Source organism: Cydia amplana, chromosome 1 (genome assembly GCF_948474715.1).
Source record: "Cydia amplana chromosome 1, ilCydAmpl1.1, whole genome shotgun sequence".
Lineage (NCBI taxonomy): Eukaryota > Metazoa > Arthropoda > Insecta > Lepidoptera > Tortricidae > Cydia > Cydia amplana.
Genome location: NC_086069.1, coordinates 20,104,471 through 20,127,686, shown reverse-complemented (window position 1 = coordinate 20,127,686; position 23,216 = coordinate 20,104,471). Strand labels below are relative to the sequence as shown.

General features: G+C 43.2%; 1 protein-coding gene across 1 annotated transcript in view; it reads right to left on the bottom strand.

Annotated features, from left to right (window-relative positions):
* Positions 1-2,118: 2,118 nt before the first annotated feature.
* LOC134650114 (disks large 1 tumor suppressor protein) overlaps positions 2,119-23,216 on the bottom strand; it is a 49,239-nt gene continuing 28,141 nt past the window's right edge. The window contains exons 6-22 of the mRNA XM_063504952.1: positions 21,012-21,041; positions 20,139-20,366; positions 19,871-19,951; positions 19,511-19,756; positions 16,500-17,871; positions 15,147-15,412; positions 14,207-14,340; positions 13,587-13,706; positions 12,367-12,490; positions 11,545-11,653; positions 10,401-10,442; positions 8,930-8,998; positions 6,355-6,504; positions 5,652-5,824; positions 3,155-3,264; positions 2,888-2,979; positions 2,119-2,264 (exon numbers count right to left, since the gene is read on the bottom strand). Coding sequence (XP_063361022.1) covers positions 2,158-2,264; positions 2,888-2,979; positions 3,155-3,264; positions 5,652-5,824; positions 6,355-6,504; positions 8,930-8,998; positions 10,401-10,442; positions 11,545-11,653; positions 12,367-12,490; positions 13,587-13,706; positions 14,207-14,340; positions 15,147-15,412; positions 16,500-17,871; positions 19,511-19,756; positions 19,871-19,951; positions 20,139-20,366; positions 21,012-21,041 — 3,453 coding nt within the window. The 3' untranslated portion in view covers positions 2,119-2,157. The remainder of the gene's footprint in view (positions 2,265-2,887; positions 2,980-3,154; positions 3,265-5,651; positions 5,825-6,354; positions 6,505-8,929; positions 8,999-10,400; positions 10,443-11,544; positions 11,654-12,366; positions 12,491-13,586; positions 13,707-14,206; positions 14,341-15,146; positions 15,413-16,499; positions 17,872-19,510; positions 19,757-19,870; positions 19,952-20,138; positions 20,367-21,011; positions 21,042-23,216) is intronic.

The following is a 23,216-nucleotide window of genomic DNA, read 5'->3' as shown; positions in this document are numbered from 1 at the left end:
GTTGGAAGGTCAGATGGCAGTCGCTTTCGTAAAAACTAGTGCCTACGCCAAATCTCGGGATTAGTTGCCAAGCGGACCCCAGGCTCCCATGATCCATGGCAAAATGCCGGGACAACGCCACGAAGATGACATTAATAAATTGAGATTGTTCTCGACTAGTCGCGCAAGTTCATAACCTAGTTTTTTAACCGACGGACATAAATCGGTTTTTATTTAAGAAAAACTTTCGTGTTATAGTTATATTCCATATGAATTATAAAAGAATGTAAACATAAAAACACGTGACTCAAGATCCATATGGAATATGTATACATAATAGAAAAATAATTTTACATACTTTAGCTTGACAGCAGCAGCTACTGGTGATCATACTAGAATATTAGGGTAGGTAGGTACATTAAATTAAGGGAGATCAGGTAAACTCAAATAGAATTTTCAACGTAAATAATTTTTATTCAAACTAGTCTATTGAACATCACTAACTCATAAACATTGTACATCTGCAAATATGGGTTCCTAATAAAATGTTAAGACTTCATTAATAATGACTCTAAATTAATAATTTACACAGGATAGCATGCTTGATTAATTCAATACCTACTTAACGCGATAAAATAAAATAAATACCTATTAAAATAAAACATTTCCATTATAATAATTGTTAATACAGTAGTCACATGTTAAAAATAAATTAAAATAGTTCTATTACATAGTATTGAACTGTTATATACATTATATCAAGATTTGATAATTATCAAGGAATCACGACTAGCTATCGCAAACTACCTAAATCTAAGTATAATAAAACTTGATTTTTATTGATAGACCAATTACAATTTGAAAGACGATGTATTGCTAATTTATTGATATCTTTGGCAGGTAGCTATACAGGACCGACGAGGCGAATGCAGCGCATAATTACAATACAAGCTAGTCGCAATTCCTTCGTCCGTAAGTGTAACTGTCTATAATATCAGCAGATAATATTTTGTCATGAAAAATAATAGCTAAAATTTAACACATCAAACTTAAAACTAGTTTAAGTACGATGGGAATATTTATGGGTTCCCCAGTATTCCATTAGGTACATTATGCAATAAAATGAAGCGACGTAAGTTGGTATAACAGTAAAGTATTGCATCCTCAGAGTGCGCTTCGTGCCATATTTGCAGATGGTCATTCTATTATTCAGTAAGAAAATAAAATTCTCAATAAATAAATGTCAAATACTATTTAAATTGGTGAGACACTTCACACCAGATAACACAATTGCTTACTATAAAAATGATCAACAAACAACTTGCACCGCGCCTAATGTGTCGAGGAGGACATCAGAGTGCAGAATATGTCATGAGATTCAGTGGCTACAATAGTTTGCCGCTTGAGCAAATAATCCTGATAATGCAACGACTTAGCCTAGCCATGGGCGCGTGAGGTGGGCGTGGAGCTACTCCTAGATTACACTAGAACACGACGGCCGGCGTACCACCGGCCGTCCATAACACTAGCTTGTAATTATTACACTATGTCAACATCACCGGTGCACCGTGACTCGTCAAGTAGATAATAGTAGTAATAACTTCACTAATATTATTAAACTTTAATAACATGACGAAGATTCAAAATGTATCTAGCAACCTGAGTAAATTAACATGATAATACAATTTTAAATTTGTTTAATATACAATCAATTTACATAGGTAGTCAATCGAAGCGCATAATTAGTGGGAATCTCCGAGTAACTAAAATTAGTATAGAGATTAGAGATAAATAAGGGTACAACTCGATACAAACACCGCGATCGGTCAACACTATCGCTAGTCAATAGATCCGCACGATAAACTTAAGCGTAGTGCACATACTACAACGATTAGCGAGTCATTGGTCAACTTTACGCACGAGTGATAATTTACATTAAGTAGATATTTAAAACGGTAACTTATGCTAAACGAACTCCGGGATGGGGTATCGACGAAGCGGCGGCTACTCGTTAAACTATAAAGGCGACTTTACCGAATCACGCTCGAGGGCGGGGGCGGTCCTAATTATTGCTCATGTGCCCGGCGCCGGCTCTCGGGCGGACTCGAACATACCTACTGCTGCGGGGACACTGGCGGGCGGCGGGTGGGGGAGGGGGGAGTCGAGGCACAAGGACGGCTACAGCGGCTCGCGGCGCGGCACCCACACGCTGGGGCCGCTCTCGGCCGTGATCACGGCCTTCACCTTCGAGTAGATCTCCTCCGGCGTGTCGCCCGTCACCACCGCTGCGAACACGACACTAAGTTAGGAACGGCGGTAAACGGCCAGCGACCGGTCGGATCGGTCTCGACATTCGAGGCGGGCGTGACAGAAAATGTTTGGGGTACTTAAATGTTAATTTAAGAGCCAACAGGAGCTGAGATTTAAATATTTTAGGTAAATATACCCGTCTCGCTAACGGAAGCGGCTCCTGAAACTAGTGCGATAAGGACAAGGCGAAAAATCCTGCGTAAAAATCTCAAAAACCGAGGTTTCGTACTCGACTGTTTCCTCCTCCAAAACTTAACCAATCGTAACCAAATTTGGAAATCTAAATGATTATGAAATTATCTGTGTCGGACCGTTTTGCTTTTTTGGCTAATTGATTTCAGTTTTGAATACCACGCCTCTCATTGCGGCATAGTCAATTAGGCCATTTTGGCCATTTTTGAAGGGCTCTAGCGCCTTAAAAAACAAAAATATCAAAAAAAGCAAAACGGTCCGACACAGATATTGACAATATTAATCTGTGTTGAAAAAATCATTGCTCTAGCTTCAAAACCCACGGAGGAAACAGTCGAGTACGTTTGTATGGAGAAATGACCACTCCTGTTGGCTCTTAATAAATCCTAACAACTCATTTACTTACCAGTAAAGTATTCAGCGAACTCCTGTTCCATTTTCAGAGCTCGCTCAAACGTTTTCTTTGCCTGTTCCTCAGTCATCCTCTTATTCATTTCCCTAAAAAAAGTACATTTAACCTCTCAATTTTTTTAGGACCTATTCCTAGATTTTTTTACAAAATGATCATTAGATAGGTAGTGCATTTTAGTAAATGATGCTAAGTGACAAAAAGATAGAAACGCGTGGGAAGAATTTATTAATTACAAAGTAATTCGTAAGTTCGTATACTCACATTATAGATTCTACACTCTTTGGTTTAATAAATATGGCTATTGGATAAAGTTGTGCCACTTGCAATCTCTTAATGGCATTTCCGCTCACGTCTAAAATGCAGTGTTTACCCTGGAACAAATAAAATAAATATGTAATTAGTATACAACTTCTACAAGACTCTTAGAGCAAAACAAATGTTTTTCAAACGCATGAACTTAGACAAAGCTGCTATACCTACAGTTGCCATCTAAATCTGAACTTTACGATTATGGATTTGACCTAGCGATGTGACGAGTCCACTTTTTTTCAATTCGAATCATTCGAATTGATTCGGCCGCTGATTCGAATTCAAAATCGAGTTGACTCGACTCGACGATTCGCGTGGTTCGCGACAAGGTCACAGGCACAGGCGCGGAGCGAGTTGAGACGGCGAGTTACGCGGCAGTTGTTGTAAAAAGAACCTTCAGGGCACGGAATTAAGGTTTATTTTTGAATGGTCATACTAGCAGTGAACTCGAGTTGGGATACTTGGGGTGGCGAATCAAGCGGCAGTTGTTGTAAAAAGAACCTTCGGGTCACGGAATTAAGGTTTATTTTTGAATGGTCATAGTACCAACTCGAGTTGAGACGGCGAATCGAGCGGCAGTTGTTGTAAAAAGAGCCTTCGGGCTACGGTATTAAGGTTTATTTTTGAATGGCAGTGTGATAACGTTGACTCGGCTCGGCGAGTTGGCGAATTGGCGATTCATTCGCCGAGTTAGCTAGTGGTCGAGTTGATTAGAATTGCCAATAGTCTTGATTCGAATTAACTCATCTGTAGGCTGATTCGAATTATTCGAATCAGATAACTCGACTCGCCCATCGCTAATTTGACCCACTACTCGGCCATCCGAGTATCTTCCCGGCGACTTCCCTGATGGAAGCGACGGAGGTGCCGTACAGGTTGTCGTTGTACTGGCCCGCCTCGATGAACACGTGGTTTTGTATGTCCCTCTCCATCTGCTCCCGGCTGCCTACGAAGTGGTTAGCGTCCGTCCACCTCGTAGTCGCGCCGTTGTCTGTAAACATACCTTCTCGGCGACCTCCCTGACGGAAGCGACGGAGGTGCCGTACAGGTTGTCGTTGTACTGGCCCGCCTCGATGAACAGGTGGTTCTGTATGTCCCTCTCCATCTGCTCCCTGCTGCCTACGAAGTGGTTAGCGTCCGTCCACCTCGTAGTCGCGCCGTTGTCTGTAAACATACCTTCTCGGCGACCTCCCTGACGGAAGCGACGGAGGTGCCGTACAGGTTGTCGTTGTACTGGCCCGCCTCGATGAACAGGTGGTTCTGTATGTCCCTCTCCATCTGCTCCCGGCTGCCTACGAAGTGGTTAGCGTCCGTCCACCTCGTAGTCGCGCCGTTGTCTGTAAACATACCTTCTCGGCGACCTCCCTGACGGAAGCGACGGAGGTGCCGTACAGGTTGTCGTTGTACTGGCCCGCCTCGATGAACAGGTGGTTCTGTATGTCCCTCTCCATCTGCTCCCTGCTGCCTACGAAGTGGTAGTCGCGTCCGTCCACCTCGTAGTCGCGCCGTTGTCGAGTTGTGTCTGTAAACATACCTTCTCGGCGACCTCCCTGATGGAAGCGACGGAGGTGCCGTACAGGTTGTCGTTGTACTGGCCCGCCTGGATGAACACGTGGTTCTGTATGTCCCTCTCCATCTGCTCCCGGCTGCCTCCGAAGTGGTAGTCGCGTCCGTCCACCTCGTAGTCGCGCCGTTGTCTGTAAACATACCTTCTCGGCGACTTCCCTGATGGAAGCGACGGAGGTGCCGTACAGGTTGTCGTTGTACTGGCCCGCCTGGATGAACAGGTGGTTCTGTATGTCCCTCTCCATCTGCTCCCTGCTGCCTATGAAGTGGTAGTCGCGTCCGTCCACCCCCTAGTCGCGCCGCTGTCGCGTTGTGTCTGTAAACATACCTTCTCGGCGACCTCCCTGACGGAAGCGACGGAGGTGCCGTACAGGTTGTCGTTGTACTGGCCCGCCTGGATGAACACGTGGTTCTGTATGTCCCTCTCCATATGCTCCCTGCTGCCTATGAAGTGGCAGTCGCGTCCGTCCACCCCCTAGTCGCGCCGTTGTCGCGTTGTGTCTGTAAACATACCTTCTCGGCGACTTCCCTCATGGAAGCGACGGAGGTGCCGTACAGGTTGTCGTTGTACTGGCCCGCCTGGATGAACACGTGGTTCTGTATGTCCCTCTCCATATGCTCCCTGCTGCCTATGAAGTGGCAGTCGCGTCCGTCCACCCCCTAGTCGCGCCGTTGTCGCGTTGTGTCTGTAAACATACCTTCTCGGCGACTTCCCTCATGGAAGCGACGGAGGTGCCGTACAGGTTGTCGTTGTACTGGCCCGCCTGGATGAACACGTGGTTCTGTATGTCCCTCTCCATATGCTCCCTGCTGCCTATGAAGTGGTAGTCGCGTCCGTCCACCCCCTAGTCGCGCCGTTGTCGCGTTATGTCTGTAAACATACCTTCTCGGCGACCTCCCTGACGGAAGCGACGGAGGTGCCGTACAGGTTGTCGTTGTACTGGCCCGCCTCGATGAACAGGTGGTTCTGTATGTCCCTCTCCATCTGCTCCCTGCTGCCTACGAAGTGGTAGTCGCGTCCGTCCACCTCGTAGTCGCGCCGTTGTCGCGTTGTGTCTGTAAAGTAATGTGCTTATTGTATCAGTGTATCACAATGTACCGAACATTCGCAGACAGACATGGATATACTTTAGGATTTAGTAGATTCTGTGTATTTAATAAACTTTTATACGAAAATGCCACACATCGCTGACATAAAACTGATTATAAACCTTGCTCATAGGCGTTCGAAGGGTTAAAAGTTCGTTTTCTTGTAGGTATGTAAGCATGTTCCATCATAGACTGCATCGGCGCTTAACATCAGGTGAGATTGTGGCCAAATACTTACCTTTTTTTTAATAAAAAAAAATAGCTATTATAATAATAACCGAATATGTACTAAGATTTTACTATACCTACTATCAGTGAGGTATGTGCAGTATAGTCGGGGAACGTTGAATATATCGTGTGTCGAGTCTGCCTACACGTTTAATTAGGTTTTATTCAAAAGTTGTCAACTCAACCTGTAGCCAACGAAATAGGGTAGGTATATATGGAAAATATGTTAAGTAAAGGCAAACTAATATGTTAAGTAAAGGCAAACTTACGGGGCACGCAGCTGCCGAACTTGTCCGGGAACTCCGATATGAGGTCGTCGTTGATGCGGTCCTTGAGCGGGCCCAGGATGATAACCGGCCGCGTGTACGAGATCGTCAGCTGCTGCACCGTCTCGTACGACAACACCGTCTCGTCTTGACCTGACACGCCAACCAACATAAATATAACTCGCACACATTCAACCTCCATTACTGAAAACCATTCTATTCAATTAGTTTATGAATCGAATGAATTTAATTATGCACACTTGTAATTTAAGTGAAATTATTAATGTGAGGTTGTTCATTTATGAGAATTGTGACACTAATTGTCGAGGTTTTCGAGGGCCACATTTCGTGTTACATCAATGAGCGGATCTGTTATCGAACCCATGATCACATAATCTTTGATTTTGCATGTACCCGACTGCTTTCGACTAACAGGAAGCGATGAGCTAGTTTTCTACAGGTAAGATTTTTGGGGGGAAATGTGGCTTCCCATCACAGAAGGGGCCTTACGCTTCAAGTGCAATTAGGTCCTTCTTATCTGAAATTCCAACAGAAACGTGATAGAAAGGGCCCTTCTCTACGGAAAGCCACAAATAGTAGATCGTTTACGTTTCCGGTCGGATGGGGGCCTAATGAAGACGACTTAAATAAAATACATGTTTTGGATTTTTTAAGCACACCTAAAACAAACTATCGCTATCCTCTCCGTGTGTGTACAAAATACAAATTATAGACCACCTGAATATAAAAAACTCTAGTAGTTAAAATAGAATGGACCTCTAGCAACAGTGTCTTACATTGGAGCCTATTCTCTCATTATAGGTATTACTGCATGTCTTGACTGACAGGCTCATCAACGCAGAGCCTAAACTACAAAATCTATAGTTGAAATTTGCACATCAGGTTACATTTATAAGCGTACAAGAAATCTCACCAAAAACATTTTCATGTAGGTAGTGTTGCAAAGACCATATTTTATGGCTCAGACTGTCAAAAAGTTACAGATCTCACGTAGAGCCAAGCTTCTAACTCTTCTATACGCCTTAACTTCACAAACTACGAGTGGCGACTGAAAAGTTCGCGGCCTTAGAAAAAAATGAAAGAGAGTATTAAATTAAATGTTAATTATTAATAGTTAATAATCGTTAGTAATGGTGGCAATATTTAATCTGCCAAAGAGGCAGGGAAAAAAGTAGCATACCTAGTTTTTTTTTAATTTTTTCTTTTTTTTCTAGCTTAGGCGGCGAACATTTCAGCCACCCCTCGTACACCTAAGTAAACATATGTGACTTGGCCGTTTATTATAGTATACAATAGTATTAATAGTTATTTTTAGTCTGCTGAAGATTATTGCTGTTTAATTTTAGACGCCTTAAAACAGACAAAATACATAAATATGGCCCTCACTAACCTTAACTCTATAGATCCGAAGCGTGCTGGATAACTATGTACGCAGTAACTCACATACTATTTTTAGGCGTGCAATACCTAATTCTACAAAAACATTGTCTATTTGGGAATTTGCGATAGCGATATTACGATTCTCAAATGTAGACTTATTTCTAACAAATGTCATGTAGATCGGTGGTAAACAATAATGTAAGTTGAGGAAATAGTTATCGGATTATATAAATATTTTCAGTGTAAGTATATTAGTATTATGTGTTTAGATATAAATATATAACAGATATATTTTTAAAGTTTTTAATGCTTTGGTTTGGTTGATATGCGTCTTAATTTTATGAGTGAACATATTTTACATAGTTTATAATTACTTGTTTTCCTCATCGAACTGAAATAGTGTGAATGCGTATATTGCGTATAAGTGTTGTAAAATGTAAATGAGTTTGGTTTATTTAATAAGCAACAAAGCATACTTTTAACCCACACTGTTCCAGTCGGATGACGAATTGTCGCTACCTACACTATTTCTATATCATGCTTGCACATTTTTTCCAGGATACGTGACCATAAAATTCAGCCAGAACTAAGTAAAGCACACGGGAGGCGCTTTAGTTAATCCTCGCTAGTAAAACACTACGTGACCGAGGTGTTCGAAGCGACTGTGCAATCGTAATAGACACTGCGTTTGCTAAGCGAGTAAATAATTACAGCGGCCCTACTTCATAGAAGCGTATAACAAACTAAATCTAAAAAAATCAGCACAGCATAAATTCTGAAAAACTGAAAAATCAAGCTCGAATGGTATGTCGTGAAGTCGTATGTCGATGTTTGGTCGGCATGCTGAGTGCGGTGCACGGTGCACGGTGCACGGTGGGCGTGACGCGTGGGTGGCATGCGTGCGCGCCTGCGTGCCGCGGTCCAGGCGTGCTTCCAGTGGCCCCCCCCTCCGCCCGCGACGGCCGCGCCGGCACCCGACCCCGTCGGGCGCGGCGGGCCGATCGTTTATCGCGTTGTATGATTGTAAAAAACGACCCAACATAAAGAATGACAACATAATAAACTGGAGTGTTATTGAAATGAAAACTACGTCTCTAATTGATGATCATAACCAGAATGCGGGAGGTAAGGTATCGGCTACGGCACTCGCAAGCTACGCCTCACTCCCAAAACTTACTCTCGTCCTCGAGATAAATGAGCGTTATCTCCTCCATCATGGGAAGTTCCACTCGGTACAAGATTTCCCCTACACGTAGAAAAATTAACGTTACATACATTTAAAAACTTTAAGATGCGTCCGGGCCGCGCCGGATGTGTAAACTCTGGGGGACCTTCCGAAGCGAGGTATCCTAGCCCGTGAGAGACCGACCGACTTGACGAGTCGGATGAGACAGAAAATTTGAAATCGTGTCATGAGTAGCTTTAGAAAAAAAAATGCAAAATAATAATACGCGCGAGTAATTGGATGAACGGGTACGGCGGTATGCCGGCACGTAGGCAACTAGAAGCACGGGACGGGTCCCGGCGCGCGCCGCCGACCCACATACACTACACGTGAACACATCGCATCGGCCACACTCTCACCACCCAACCCTGTTTATCTGTACCACTCCACAGGCCTGCTCGATGTCATAATTAGAACCCAAGTAAAGATAATAAAAGGATGCTCATTAACACAAAGTTACGGTAATAATTGCGTTCACGAATTGTAATTTCGTTCGCAAAATAGATAAACGTACGAAACGAAATATTAATTGTTACAACCTCCATGATTGTGTTCCGAAAAATAGCCTGTAATAAAAAATGCGTCGATTCATGAACCATATCTACATACGAACTACACCTATGTATAAAATATAGCATACGAAAGCGCTAAACAAAGTTGTGTGGTAAAGAGGTGTTTGACAAAAAATACTTAAATACTTTCTAACACGCAACGGTAATAAAGTACATAGCTTGTCGTCGAGTCGCTCACAACATCACAGTATATTGGACAAGCGACTATGATGCCGGCACTGGAGTAACAACTAATACCTATAATAATAAAGCACCGTCATGCTTTACCATAGACACTACAAGCGATAGTTTACTCACACAGATCCAGGACAAATTTGAAATTCAATTTAATAGTAATAAGACCAAATGGACTACTTTAATGAAGTCTATGGAATCGTGTTTCAAATTACGCAACGAGCCCGAGCCGAGGCCTGACGAGTCATCAATACCAGTGAAATACTTCGAGAAATAATAATATACTTAGTAATATTTGGGATAAAATATAAATGAACATACATAAGTTTATTTCTAATATACATACACATTATAGGTACATAGTTATAATCTTGTTAGAAGTTACTGCAGAATGCTTAGCAAGTGTGGAGGAGTCAGATGATTCATAGCAACACAAGTCACATAATTAGTACGGTCTTGTAACATAGAGCCTAAACTGTTATTCACGTTTAACTCCACGTGTGCGAAATATCTGTGGTTAGAATAAGCAAATAGCTTTTAATAGAAAAACGGTCCTATCTTTAATACAGTGGTTATTAGCCAGCCGCATGAAAAAAACTGCGTAAATGTCCTACGATACGATAAACAGCGAAATAGCGAATGTAATAATGTAGGGCGGTAAACATATGTGCACTTACCATCGGCGTTAGTGTCCTCTTGTGTATAACAAAGCATGAAAGCTGTAACAAAATGTTTCGGTTGAGGTTTAGAAAACAGGGGCGTAGGTAATAATATTAACCCGCTTCTGGATTTTATAGCACTACAAAAACTGTCCGCAAGACGTTTGCGGTCTCTTATCAGGCACATACCTACACAACGACTAAGTAGTGAAAATAATTCAGTCGCATCAAAAGTGGTGACCTTACCAGTTTGGGTAGGCATTTTTCATTAATTGCGTGGATAAGCCAACACATACATTGCACAGCCTAATAGCTATTCCGCTCTAGCGATGTAAAACTAAAGTGTCATTCAATAGAACTTGCTAACTGGGCTTTTTCTAAAATAAATATCGAAAACCTGATTCTTTCAGATCTGGACATTCTTGGGCTCATTCTACTCAGAATCGACAGCATTCTCCATCCCGCCATTAAAAAAAGATGTCCCAAAATGTCCATTTCATTACGTCACGTTATAGTATGAGAAAAATTTTCACTTGTATGGGCGTGACGTAGTGGAATGTACAATTTTCATACAAATTTTTGGGACATTTTTTTATCATCAGGATTGAATATGCTAGTGATTCTGAATTAAAAGAACCCAAAAACACCAGGATCTGTGAGAATCAGGTTTTCAATATTTATTTTAGAAAACGCCCAACTATGTAAACTAACCGCCATACTAAAATTGACACTGAATATCAAATTACTAGTAACATTTGTTTACATAGTTAGCAAGTTCTATTGAATGACACTTTAAGTTATAAAAATAAACAACCCAAACTGATTTATGGAGATACGTTGCATTTGTAGTGTAGTGGAAGCCAAAATGTAACCTACCCCGTACGATTTCCGGATTCACGTTTACAGAATTTGTACTGCTTTAAAATCGGGGTATTTTAACTTTCCCGGACTCCTTCCAGAAGTTGCTTGGCAAACCCATTAGACAAGCCGTTAAGATTTTGAGAAATGTGCTACCAGACAGGATTTGTGGAAATAGTTATCAAATCATATTGGGGAAAGGGCAACTATGCATTTTTACATTAGGGGCAAAAGCATACATTGTGTAATTATTAGTAACGTATATAAGCTTGGTTTGAAGTTTGTAACCTAGAATAGTACTTACGTTCCTGGTCGGATCCGTCTTCAGACTTGCCATCTTCTCTGCTCTTCATGAAGGGGAATCTCCTGCTAAAGGACAAGGTCCGTTTTTTTCTTTCTAAAGTCGACTGGCTCTGGAAATACGTGTAAAAAATATTCTTAACTGCTGAACATGTATACAAGGTGTTTTCAGCCCTTAGCCAAATTGTATGAGGAGTACAGGTCGACTCACAAGAACTGGCACGTTGCGATGTATTATAGAGAAAAACATACATAGAGTGCTCACTCCATATATCAGTTTTGGTACCAAAAAGACTATTATTTTCAGTGTCGACATCTAGCATCGAGTAGCGGAATTATCAGTACTGCTACTTGACAGTAGATATAGCACCGACCGGAAAGTCTTATGCTCAACAACAAAAGACATGTATGGAGTGAGCACTCTTTGTCTTACTATATTTCTCTATGGATGTATGTATGAGGGAATTAAAATATCTATCTATGTATCATATTAACCAATAAAATGGTGGGCTCTGACGGTATACCGATACCACAGAATAAGTAATAGTATTATCATACAGAACGGACACGCACCGCCCCGCCCCGATTCGGATTACCTCGCCCGCGACATGAATGTGTGCGTAAGTCGCTCTACTGAGATTCCGTCAGAAACTCAATGACGCGTGTACAGACGTGCCGCGCACACATAAACGCAAATCATTTTTGATGTATGGCGTGTCCGCCCTGTGCCGATACAGGGTGTCGCTCATACACTAAAAGTGTTCATTCCAATCATTCCATAGTTGGGTTGTGAGTCGGCCGGTGTATAGTAGGTACAGGTACGGACCGTGCTGACGGGCGTGCCCTGGCCCTGGAACTTGACCTGGCGGTCTCGGGCGCGCTGCTTGCGCTCCCAGCGCTTCTTCGACGGTATGATGCCGATGGCGTCGGGGTCCGTCGTGTCCAGCCGTCTGCGGGTATGGGAACCACGGCATTACATCAGCCGGGCAGACAACGACGGCATTACAACAGAAAACACAGGAAGAGATTTGCGTTTGATTTGATTTTGTCGGTTCCTGTCGGCTTAGCTAGCACATGATTGGCGCGACAGTATCTCGCGGCGAGATAGACTACCCATCCCTCTTTTATTAACATAGTTAGAAAAAAAAGACGGGTGTTCTATATCGCCGCGAGATACTATCGCGCCAATCATGTGCTAGCTAAGCCGACAGGAACCGACAAAATCAAATCAAACCTCTTCCTGTGTTTTCTGTTATTGTGTAAGCGAAGATTGTCTAAATTCTATGTAATATTTGTAAAGATGGGCTTTAGGACCATAAGCACATTTTAGATGTGGTAGTTTTTACAACTTTACTGTTGTGAATGTGTAACAATTCTAACGATAATTATAATGAACAGTTGAACAACCTTAAATTGTTAAATAAAAATACACATTTTAATAACATAATTTAATATAGTATGAATTATCTCAGATGATTTTTTCGGGCTCGAGCACTAATCTGTTAAACAAAAGCCTTTGTTTCTTTTAAGAGCGGTCTTCAGCACGTGCCAAAGTAACCATGTCGTTTAAAAAGCAACTATCGTGATAGTATTAAGGTTCAAATTGATGTGACAGCTCATTCTGAGAACAATCAGGGTGGTCTTTTCTTTGGAGATAACAAAACGGGTAGATTTGGAGATAAAAATCTCCAAATGGGTTGTTTCATGAATTTGAACCATATAAATAGAATCATAAATTTGCTTTTTAAACGGGTTTGTTCCCGTTACTTAAGTAGGGTCTATTAGCAGTAAACAGGTGTAAGCACTGCATAAAGGAAACAATACCTTTGTTTAATAGACTAGGGCCCGAGCCCGAAAAAAATCATCTCAGATAATTCATACTATAATTGATACCCTAAATACCATTAATAAATTAATAACTCGTGACTTCAAGTTTCGTGAAAGTGTTCGCCATTTGACCAAAATACGATTAGTCTGGTTTTCCTGCGATATTATTTTATTTTTATTAAAAAATGTGATACATTAAATAAATCAAGATATAAATACCTGGCTTGCCACCATTCGTCGTCGGACGCGTTGGTTACGTGCAGAATGTCGCCGTATCGGAATGGAAGCCCCCGCGAGGGTAGGCCGTCGTCCTTTATCGGGTCGTAGTCGAAAAGTGCTCTGTACATAATTAATGCCTAGTTACTGTTAAATACACTCGAGATTTAATTAATTTCATTTTTTTTCGCATCAACAGACTAAATTCAAATTTTTTTTTTTAATCTTTATTTCACAATTGAATCCAATTTGTAAAGAAATCTGCCACTATGTTGTCAACGGAAATGTTTCTTAACACATTCAGTGCCGAAAACCCGACTATCGGGTATTTTATGATTTCGTTCCCAGGCCGGACGACCCGATAGTCGGGATCGTGGTACAGCTTTATATGACGAAATTGTTGTGGCCTGGTGCGGATGTCTTGTTTGCCTGGGTGGCAATGAGTGTGCACCTCATTTCTATTTGATGAAAAGTTTTTGTCTGCGGTTACAGTGACAACTATAGTCACCAAAAGATAGCATAGTATGCAGAGGAGCTAAGAACAGATCGAGGCCTCGATGGCCTTCAAATGGCTCTTGTGGCGTATAAAATGATAGAGATAAGTAGTTGTTCTGATTCCTCACCTGACATACAAGGATCGTTTCTGTGACGTCCGCAAAAGAGTGTGATGCTGTTTCAGTTCATTGATCCGAGCTTCAAACTTGTTGTACTCTTGTGGTCTATATACAACCGTTAACTTTACATTCTGTCCCGTTCCCTAAAATCACATACACATCGTTAATGTAAACATCACATTTAAAAACAAGCCCCAAATATAATAATCGTTTGTTGTTCTGTATACTTTCGGTATGTAAGTTCGTTATAAGATATTAATATGTGGCCCATTGTAGCCTCAACATTCATTTTCATTTATTAATTCATCGCAAGACATAATGAAGTATAGTTTGTAGCTTTCTAATAGAGCCCGAAGGCTAATCCTATTGTCTATTGTTAAGTAAAACCGCTCGTGCCACGTGCCACAACCACCTGCATAAAAAATCGGTACTTCGGTTACTGAGTGCCGGCGAGTCGAACGCTACAGAACCAGTCTAAAATGTGTCATTAAAATGCGTAACAAAGGCGCGTTATCGGAGAGCGCACCTACACTGGTTTTTTGAGCGTTGGACTAGCCCGCGCTCAGGTGCCAAATAGAATAATTAGGACCCTTTTTTGCAGGTAAGTAGCACGTGCGGTTTTACTGAACAATAGACAATAGGATAAGCCTTAGGGCTCTACTAGAAAGCTACATATAGCTAAGTGTTCAAGCAATATTTTCTTTATATTACATTTTGTACACAAGCTTTTAATGAATGTATCGCAGACAGGTAATGTCAGTGCACAGACAATCCAACATCTAGACATAGCATAGTCGCGCTACCCCCTCTGCCACACATACGGTAGCGTTACTCCATCTTCGAGTCAATCCCGTGCCCCCGCACCCCCGTATTTTTGGCAGCATCGGTTTCATGAAAGAATTGGCCTAAGCTCAGTCTAGAGGTTGGATTGTCAGTGTGTCAGTGTCACCTTTAAAGCTTTGGCCGCCTGCTCGTGCGTGGCGCTGGTGATGTCGGTGTCGTTGACGGCCAGCAGGCGGTCGCCGCGGCGCAGCTGGCCCGAGCGCTCGGCGGGCCCGCCGGCCAGCAGGAAGGACACGTAGATGCCGTGCCCGTCCTCGCCGCCCACGATGTTGAACCCCAGCCCCTGCCCGCCCTTCTCCAGCTCCACCACGCGCGGCTCCTCCAAGCTGTCCGTTACGTCTTCCCGGCGGAGGGAGTTGGCGACGCTTGACGCTAGAAATAGATATACTTGGTCAACCAGCTCTAGTAGCACGGTCGCATTATTGGCGACGCTTGACGCTAGAAATAGGTATACTTGGTCAACCAGCTCTAGTAGCACGGTCGCATTTTTATCATTTATCACCATGCCTGTCACGTTCTAACAAGTATGTAAGTGCGAAAGTGACGGGCTTAGTGATAGTAGATAAAAAATGGAACCGTGCTGAGCCCGCTGGCAGCGTATCATGGCCGCATTTTTATCACTTGTCATGCTATACGTCACTTTCGCACTTACATATTTGTTAGAACGTGACAGCCATGGTGACAAATGATAAAGAGCCGGCCATCTTAGCCCTACTGATCTTGACAGTAGAAAAAGGCGGCAAATTTGAAAAATGTAGGCGCGAAGGGATCGCGTCCCATAGAAAATTTGAATTTCGCGCCTTTTTTTACTGACAAGATTTGGTTGACCAGCTATACGATCGTTTATTGCGCGTGCGTCGTGCGTCGGCAAATGACAGGATTGACAGGTGTGATAAGCGATGCGAGGTTATCGAGAGAAGCGGCTGACGCTATTGTGACGATTAGTTAATCGATCTCAATCGGGTTTCCGGGTTAATCTTACTCGGGTCCTATTTAATCAATAAAAATGTTATCATATCACATAAAACTTAAATTTGTATGACTGGTAGATTATCACTGTAGTCTAATAAAAAACCGTGTTGACCCCAGCATTTGGGCATTTGTTAGAAAAACTTTATTTTTCACTTTGATGGATCTTCCATTCTACTAATTAATTAGTACTTAGAAACGTTTGACTACTTGACACGGTAACGGTACAGATATAATAGGACAGGTTACATTTTTATTATAAAGACCGACATACCTAGCTGCCATTTTAAACAAGTTTTATCTTGTTAACGCTAGTTTATGAGTCGATAGATTTGTACCCGGACTTGTAGGTATTGTTTGCGACTCAAGCTGTATTACGATACAGAGGACAGCTGCACACGCTCGCCGGTCGCCTTCAGCGCGGCCACTGCGTCCTCGTGCGTCACGTCGGCAGGTGTACGTCCCCGCGCTGCATACAGAGGACACTTACGCGTGTTGGCGCGCGAGCTGCGCGGCGAGGGCTGGCCGGGTGGGTGCGAGTGGCGCGGGCCCGGCACCAGCACCAGCTGCACGCGCTCGCCGGTCGCCTTCAGCGCGGCCACTGCGTCCTCGTGCGTCACGTCGGCAGGTGTACGTCCCCGCGCTGCATACAGAGGACACTTACGCGTGTTGGCGCGCGAGCTGCGCGGCGAGGGCTGGCCGGGTGGGTGCGAGTGGCGCGGGCCCGGCACCAGCACCAGCTGCACGCGCTCGCCGGTCGCCTTCAGCGCGGCCACTGCGTCCTCGTGCGTCACGTCGGCAGGTGTACGTCCCCGCGCTGCATACAGAGGACACTTACGCGTGTTGGCGCGCGAGCTGCGCGGCGAGGGCTGGCCGGGTGGGTGCGAGTGGCGCGGGCCCGGCACCAGCACCAGCTGCACGCGCTCGCCGGTCGCCTTCAGCGCGGCCACTGCGTCCTCGTGCGTCACGTCGGCAGGTGTACGTCCCCGCGCTGCATACAGAGGACACTTACGCGTGTTGGCGCGCGAGCTGCGCGGCGAGGGCTGGCCGGGTGGGTGCGAGTGGCGCGGGCCCGGCACCAGCACCAGCTGCACGCGCTCGCCGGTCGCCTTCAGCGCGGCCACTGCGTCCTCGTGCGTCACGTCGGCAGGTGTACGTCCCCGCGCTGCATACAGAGGACACTTACGCGTGTTGGCGCGCGAGCTGCGCGGCGAGGGCTGGCCGGGTGGGTGCGAGTGGCGCGGGCCCGGCACCAGCACCAGCTGCACGCGCTCGCCGGTCGCCTTCAGCGCGGCCACTGCGTCCTCGTGCGTCACGTCGGCAGGTGTACGTCCCCGCGCTGCATACAGAGGACACTTACGCGTGTTGGCGCGCGAGCTGCGCGGCGAGGGCTGGCCGGGTGGGTGCGAGTGGCGCGGGCCCGGCACCAGCACCAGCTGCACGCGCTCGCCGGTCGCCTTCAGCGCGGCCACTGCGTCCTCGTGCGTCACGTCGGCAGGTGTACGTCCCCGCGCTGCATACAGAGGACACTTACGCGTGTTGGCGCGCGAGCTGCGCGGCGAGGGCTGGCCGGGTGGGTGCGAGTGGCGCGGGCCCGGCACCAGCACCAGCTGCACGCGCTCGCCGGTCGCCTTCAGCGCGGCCACTGCGTCCTCGTGCGTCACGTCGGCAGGTGTACGTCCCCGCGCTGCATACAGAGGACACTTACGCGTGTTGGCGCGCGAGCTGCGCGGCGAGGGCTGGCCGGGTGGGTGCGAGTGGCGCGGCCCCGGCACCAGCACCAGCTGCACGCGCTCGCCGGTCGCCTTCAGCGCGGCCACTGCGTCCTCGTGCGTCACGTTGTCCAGGTCCACGTCACCACGCTGAAAACGACAATTGTGTTCATGTTCAACTGTTGGTGAGCCATACATAGGTAGTAAAAGCACAAAAGGCCTGAAATACATAGCTCAGATCGAACTTACGATGTAGTAATAATAGATGCAAGCATTGCAACATAGTTCTTCGATTTTTTTTGGTGACGCCACTGTGTGCACAAGTTAAGGAAGCAGAAGCGTAATGGTTGCATTATTCTATAGGAACCTATGTTAGTGTTTCAGCTATAGGCCTCGCCAACTCGCCCTTGGGCTCCGCAACTTAAAAAAACTGAATCAAAAAAATACCATATAGTCCAAGTATAGATCGTGCTTACAAAATTTCACGCGAAACAGTTAAGAGCCCTCTAGAGGAGAACAGCCGAACATACGAAAGAATTTTTGCCCTAGCAGAAACGGCGACCCTGCGCTCTCGCTCAGTCAATAGTAAAACAACGCTCCAACGTAGTCTTGATCAGTGCCAACATTGTGCATAAAAAAATATTTCAACCAAATTCCCACAGGGCATGCTGTGAGGCCTGTGAGATTCTCTAATTGAACCCTATCTATAAATAGTTTAAAGTCATGTTTATAAAACTCGATAAAAATTGTGTTTGCACCTACATAACATGGTAGATAATTTGATGGAAGGCTCCAAAATCTCAACACAAAATATTCAATATGTTTCGTAGGTGTATCTTTAACCACGTAATACTTGTAAGAGCAACCATAATAATAAATGCAAATGAAATACTACTAAATGTACTTACCTCTTCCTAATACAGTAGTCGCGACGTAGTTACATGTTGCCTTATTTTATTATCATAGCATGTGTAACCTTGCCTACACGCAAAAGTTTCACTGACGATATCTAGATTCCCACTTTGTAACAATAGCCCTTTCATTAACTTTCAAGGCACGCGACGTACGCAGAGTAGAATATGTTACATACAAATAACAAATTAAACACAATCGTGCATGCATGCGTATTAGCGTATGAAATGCTATTATGCTCTTTTACGAGTCGAAGATGACGATAAACAATACAACATTTAAAAGATTAAACGAGGTGGCTCTATTTTTGTGCCCGTGAGCAAGAGTGACCCAGATTAAAGTGAATGTTTACGCCATTCTAAATAGTAAGCAGTTCTGACAACAAAAAGAAGTTACTTAATGATTAACTACCTAAATAAAAAATATAAAATCCCAATAGTGTATAGTTTAGCGTATTTTATATTCTCTAGCACGCTCACTGCGGCATAGGGCCGAAAGACCTGATACATAGTATGGTTAATTACGAGTTACACTAATTGCCGCAGCGAACATTTCAAATGTGAAATCCTCAGGCAGACAACAAGCAAGCATTCGTCAGTTGTCTGGTCTGTCCATAAGGACAATTTCTAATTTTGATCGTACGGCAGTGGCACTATTGTTGTTGTGGGGGCGAAAGCACAAATACACTAACACTTCCAGATCTGTGGTATTGACCACAAACAGCTTGTAGTTGAGCTGCCCTTCCAATACCCCACGCGCCATGATATTTTGACACTCAAATCTCGTAGCTATCAAATTGCATGATTCACGCCATTCATGTCCCTAGCCTTAAATGATACAAGCTTAAGCAGCAAGTAGCTAGTAGATATGTACTCACAGAGGTGTTCTTGACCATGAGCAGTTTGTCGCCGACGCGCAACCGACCGTCGCGGTGCGCCGCGCCGCCGGCCATGATCTTTGTGACATAGATACCGTTGTCCCCGGGTATGTGTTGGTTGCCCACGCCACCCGCTATGCTGAATCCCAAGCCCGAACCTCCTTTTACTAATTCTATTTCGACCGCATCCTCTTTATTACTTTGAGATGTGTTTGTAGTGTCTTCGGTGCCGGGCCGTTTTATTTTCTGTAAACAGTTATTAATATTAAAATTGTGGGATTGTGTGATTCTGTAATACCACACGGCACATTATAAAGTGGCATGCAAACATCATAACCAACAAAACCTTGTCTAACGTACCAGTCTCACAGTGTTCCCTGCCTTTTTCAGTGCGTCAACCGCTTCGGCATGTGTCACATTTTCAACATTTGTTTCATTAACCTGTAAAAAAAATAAAGGCTATAGTTCCGTAATATAGTTGCCTTTGCCCGGCAGTGGCGACACTATAATGGTCTAAGAAAAAGAAAGTTCCGTAATTATTATTTAGCTAAAAACAAACTTGGTCCTTTCTTATTCAATTAAATTCTTATTAATGTACTTAGATTGGATAAGGTGCTTAACCACTTACTTGTAATATGGCGTCATTAATCTGCAACTGACTAGCGGCGGCTGCGCCCCCCGGAATCAACTTGGTGACGTAGATGTGCGGGTCATCCCCAATGTGGGGATTGTCGGAGCCCCCGGCAATACTGAACCCCAGCCCAGCGCCGCCGGCCCGGGACAACACTACAGTCAAGTATACATTCCCATCTTCACCTGTGGTACGCTCTGGACCACCACCTTCGATTCCATTTACCTGTAACTTTCAAGTTATTGATTGGTAGTGCAACATTTCAACAATAAATCTATCAGTCACATCTCATCACATGCAATAGAAGATAGTTGTGGATTGCTTTAAACCTAGTTTACTATTCTATAAGAACAATTAACTAAACAAATTAAAGTTTGTTGGCATTGTATATTAGTTTCCAATAAATGCAATCTTACAAAGGGACTGAATTACAAGATTTCTATTTATACAATTAACTATTACTAAACTCTGGTATATTTTAGTGCTGGTAGCAGTGAATCACTTGTTGTGTAATTTTTGTAAAAGTAGACATGAGATACTAATTAAATATATGTTTCAATTACAAAAATCATCTAATTACATTATATTGTGTCAGGATCCTCTTAACACCAATAGTTACCACATTTACTATGTTTGTGAGTCATGTAAGGTAAATAAGGGTAAGTTTGGCTATTTGCTACTTGTGTTTAATGGTAAATGTATGACCTCACAATAAACACATCAATGTGTGAACAGGCCCCAATGTGAAGGCCAGTTCAACTTACCCATATGACCTTATGAATTTACCATATGAATTTTATTTAGTTCAGTGATAGATCTAGGTCAATTTGTAAAAATAAAGGAAATATACATTATTATCCTACTATTTACCTGCTTCATTTCAGGTGTTGTAACATGAGCCTGTAAGCAAGAAAGAAGAAATGTATTTCAAACTTCAAACAAATGGTTTACTAACACTAAAATAATTGTAAGTGATTTTAAACCACTTAAGATAAGAATGAATGCCTATGATTCATCTTGATTATTTTGAAATACCATAGTACCAGGACCAGATAGTACCTGTCATAAAAACTGTTAAGATAATTTTCTACTGGAACATAATAACATTAACGAAACAGCTGCAAAAAACCTCTACATATATAGTATGTCCTTTTACGCTTTAGCGCGATAACAGCATGATTTTCACTGTCTTGAAATAGTTTGTTTAAATACTAATTAAGTAACTTAAAAATAGATAAAAAACCTATACATAGCTAAAGATCATATCATAACCAAAAAGCGGCCAAGTGCGAGTCGGACTCGCCCATGAAGGGTTCCGTATTTAGGCGATTTATGACGTATAAAAAAAAACTACTTACTAGATCTCGTTCAAACCAATTTTCGGTGGAAGTTTACATGGTAATGTACATCATATATTTTTTTTAGTTTTATCATTCTCTTATTTTAGAAGTTACAGGGAGGGGGGACACACATTTTACCACTTTGGAAGTGTCTCTCGCGCAAACTATTCAGTTTAGAAAAAAATGATATTAGGAACCTCAATATCATTTTTGAAGACCTATCCATAGATACCCCACACGTAGGGTAATTGTGTCTGTTTGCCGTCCAGTGCCTGTTTCCGTCCACTTGGCGGAGTTGCTACAAAGAATTGCGGAAAATTTGAATATAAACAAGCCTTCTCACACATGTTTGGATTTGTTGCAATCCATAATGTCTAAGCAATATTTTTACCAAAATAAAAGTGTTATTTGACAAATAGCGGCTTTAAAAAAAATTATGTAAGTGGCGGCATTGCATCCAGAGCTTGAAAACGTCATTTTGCAAGAAAAAAAAAGTGTTGGCGGCAAATGTTCACGGTAAGTTTATTAATTAATTTAACTAGTTTAAGTTACGTTATTGGCACATACTGCAACTTAAAAGTATAGTAAACGCAATTTTAAGTGTTTTTTATAGTTTTTTCATAATAATCTTTGATAAATTTAGTGGACGAGTACTGACATACTAATTTTGAAAAATATTTAGTTTCCGACCACACGGACGGTAACTGGAACAGCTAGGTGAGTATTTGTTATGATCGTTTTACTTCAAAAGACTTATAAACTACTATATATTTTCTCTTAAAATGATGTTTCTTGCTTATAAGATTATACATTTTAGTTTTCGTCCACGATTTTGTCAGTGTTGCTTGATTAAAATCATGTTTAAAATACGTGGTCGAAAACTAAAAATAGCTTTAAATATTGTTTCAGTTTCCGTCCATGTACTATGAGTGGTGTAGACGAGATTTATTATTACATGATTACTGAGGGCGAAAATAGCAATTCGTGGATGAGTTTCGATTTTGTTCGACGAAATGAAAGAATTGAACTGAGTCCGACAATGAGACGATTCCACGAATTGCTATTCCCACCGGAGCATAGTGGTTTGCCCCAAATATGCGAGGAAATAAGTTAAAATAGGCAATTAATTATTTAAGCATCAAGCATTACTCGAATCTTAATATAAAAAATGTCAAATCTTACGATTTTCCCTCCTTAATATCTCGCGCACGAGTGTGGAGCAGGCTTTAAAATAATTGAAATGTCTATGATTATTAAGCAGTATTTACACGATGTTACAAAATAGTCCTGCAAGAATGAGACATATAATTGTCTCCCTATCTCGCTCTATATCCTACAGCATGAACTGATAGCAGGGCTATAACCGCGAAAATCGAAGTTCGCAAATTGCGGGCATTTTTCTCTTTCACTCTAATTACGCCTTCATTGGAGTAAAGGAGAAAGATCCCCGTAATTTGCGAATTTCGGTTTTCGCGGTAGCCCCTCTGTACCAGGCCGTGTGGATGCTGGTTTAATAAGTATCTGTTTTTCGCTCTCACTTAAGCCCCGCATTCACACTCCTACCTTGTAGGCCGCCTCGTTGGGTAGGATTGTGTATGGGGGTTGTAGACTACGAGCCGTCCTACCGTTTAGCCGTTTGTAGGACGGCTCGTAGTCCACAACCCCCATACACAATCCTACCCAACGAGGCGGACTACGAGGCGGCCTACACGGTAGGAGTGTGAATGTGGGGCTT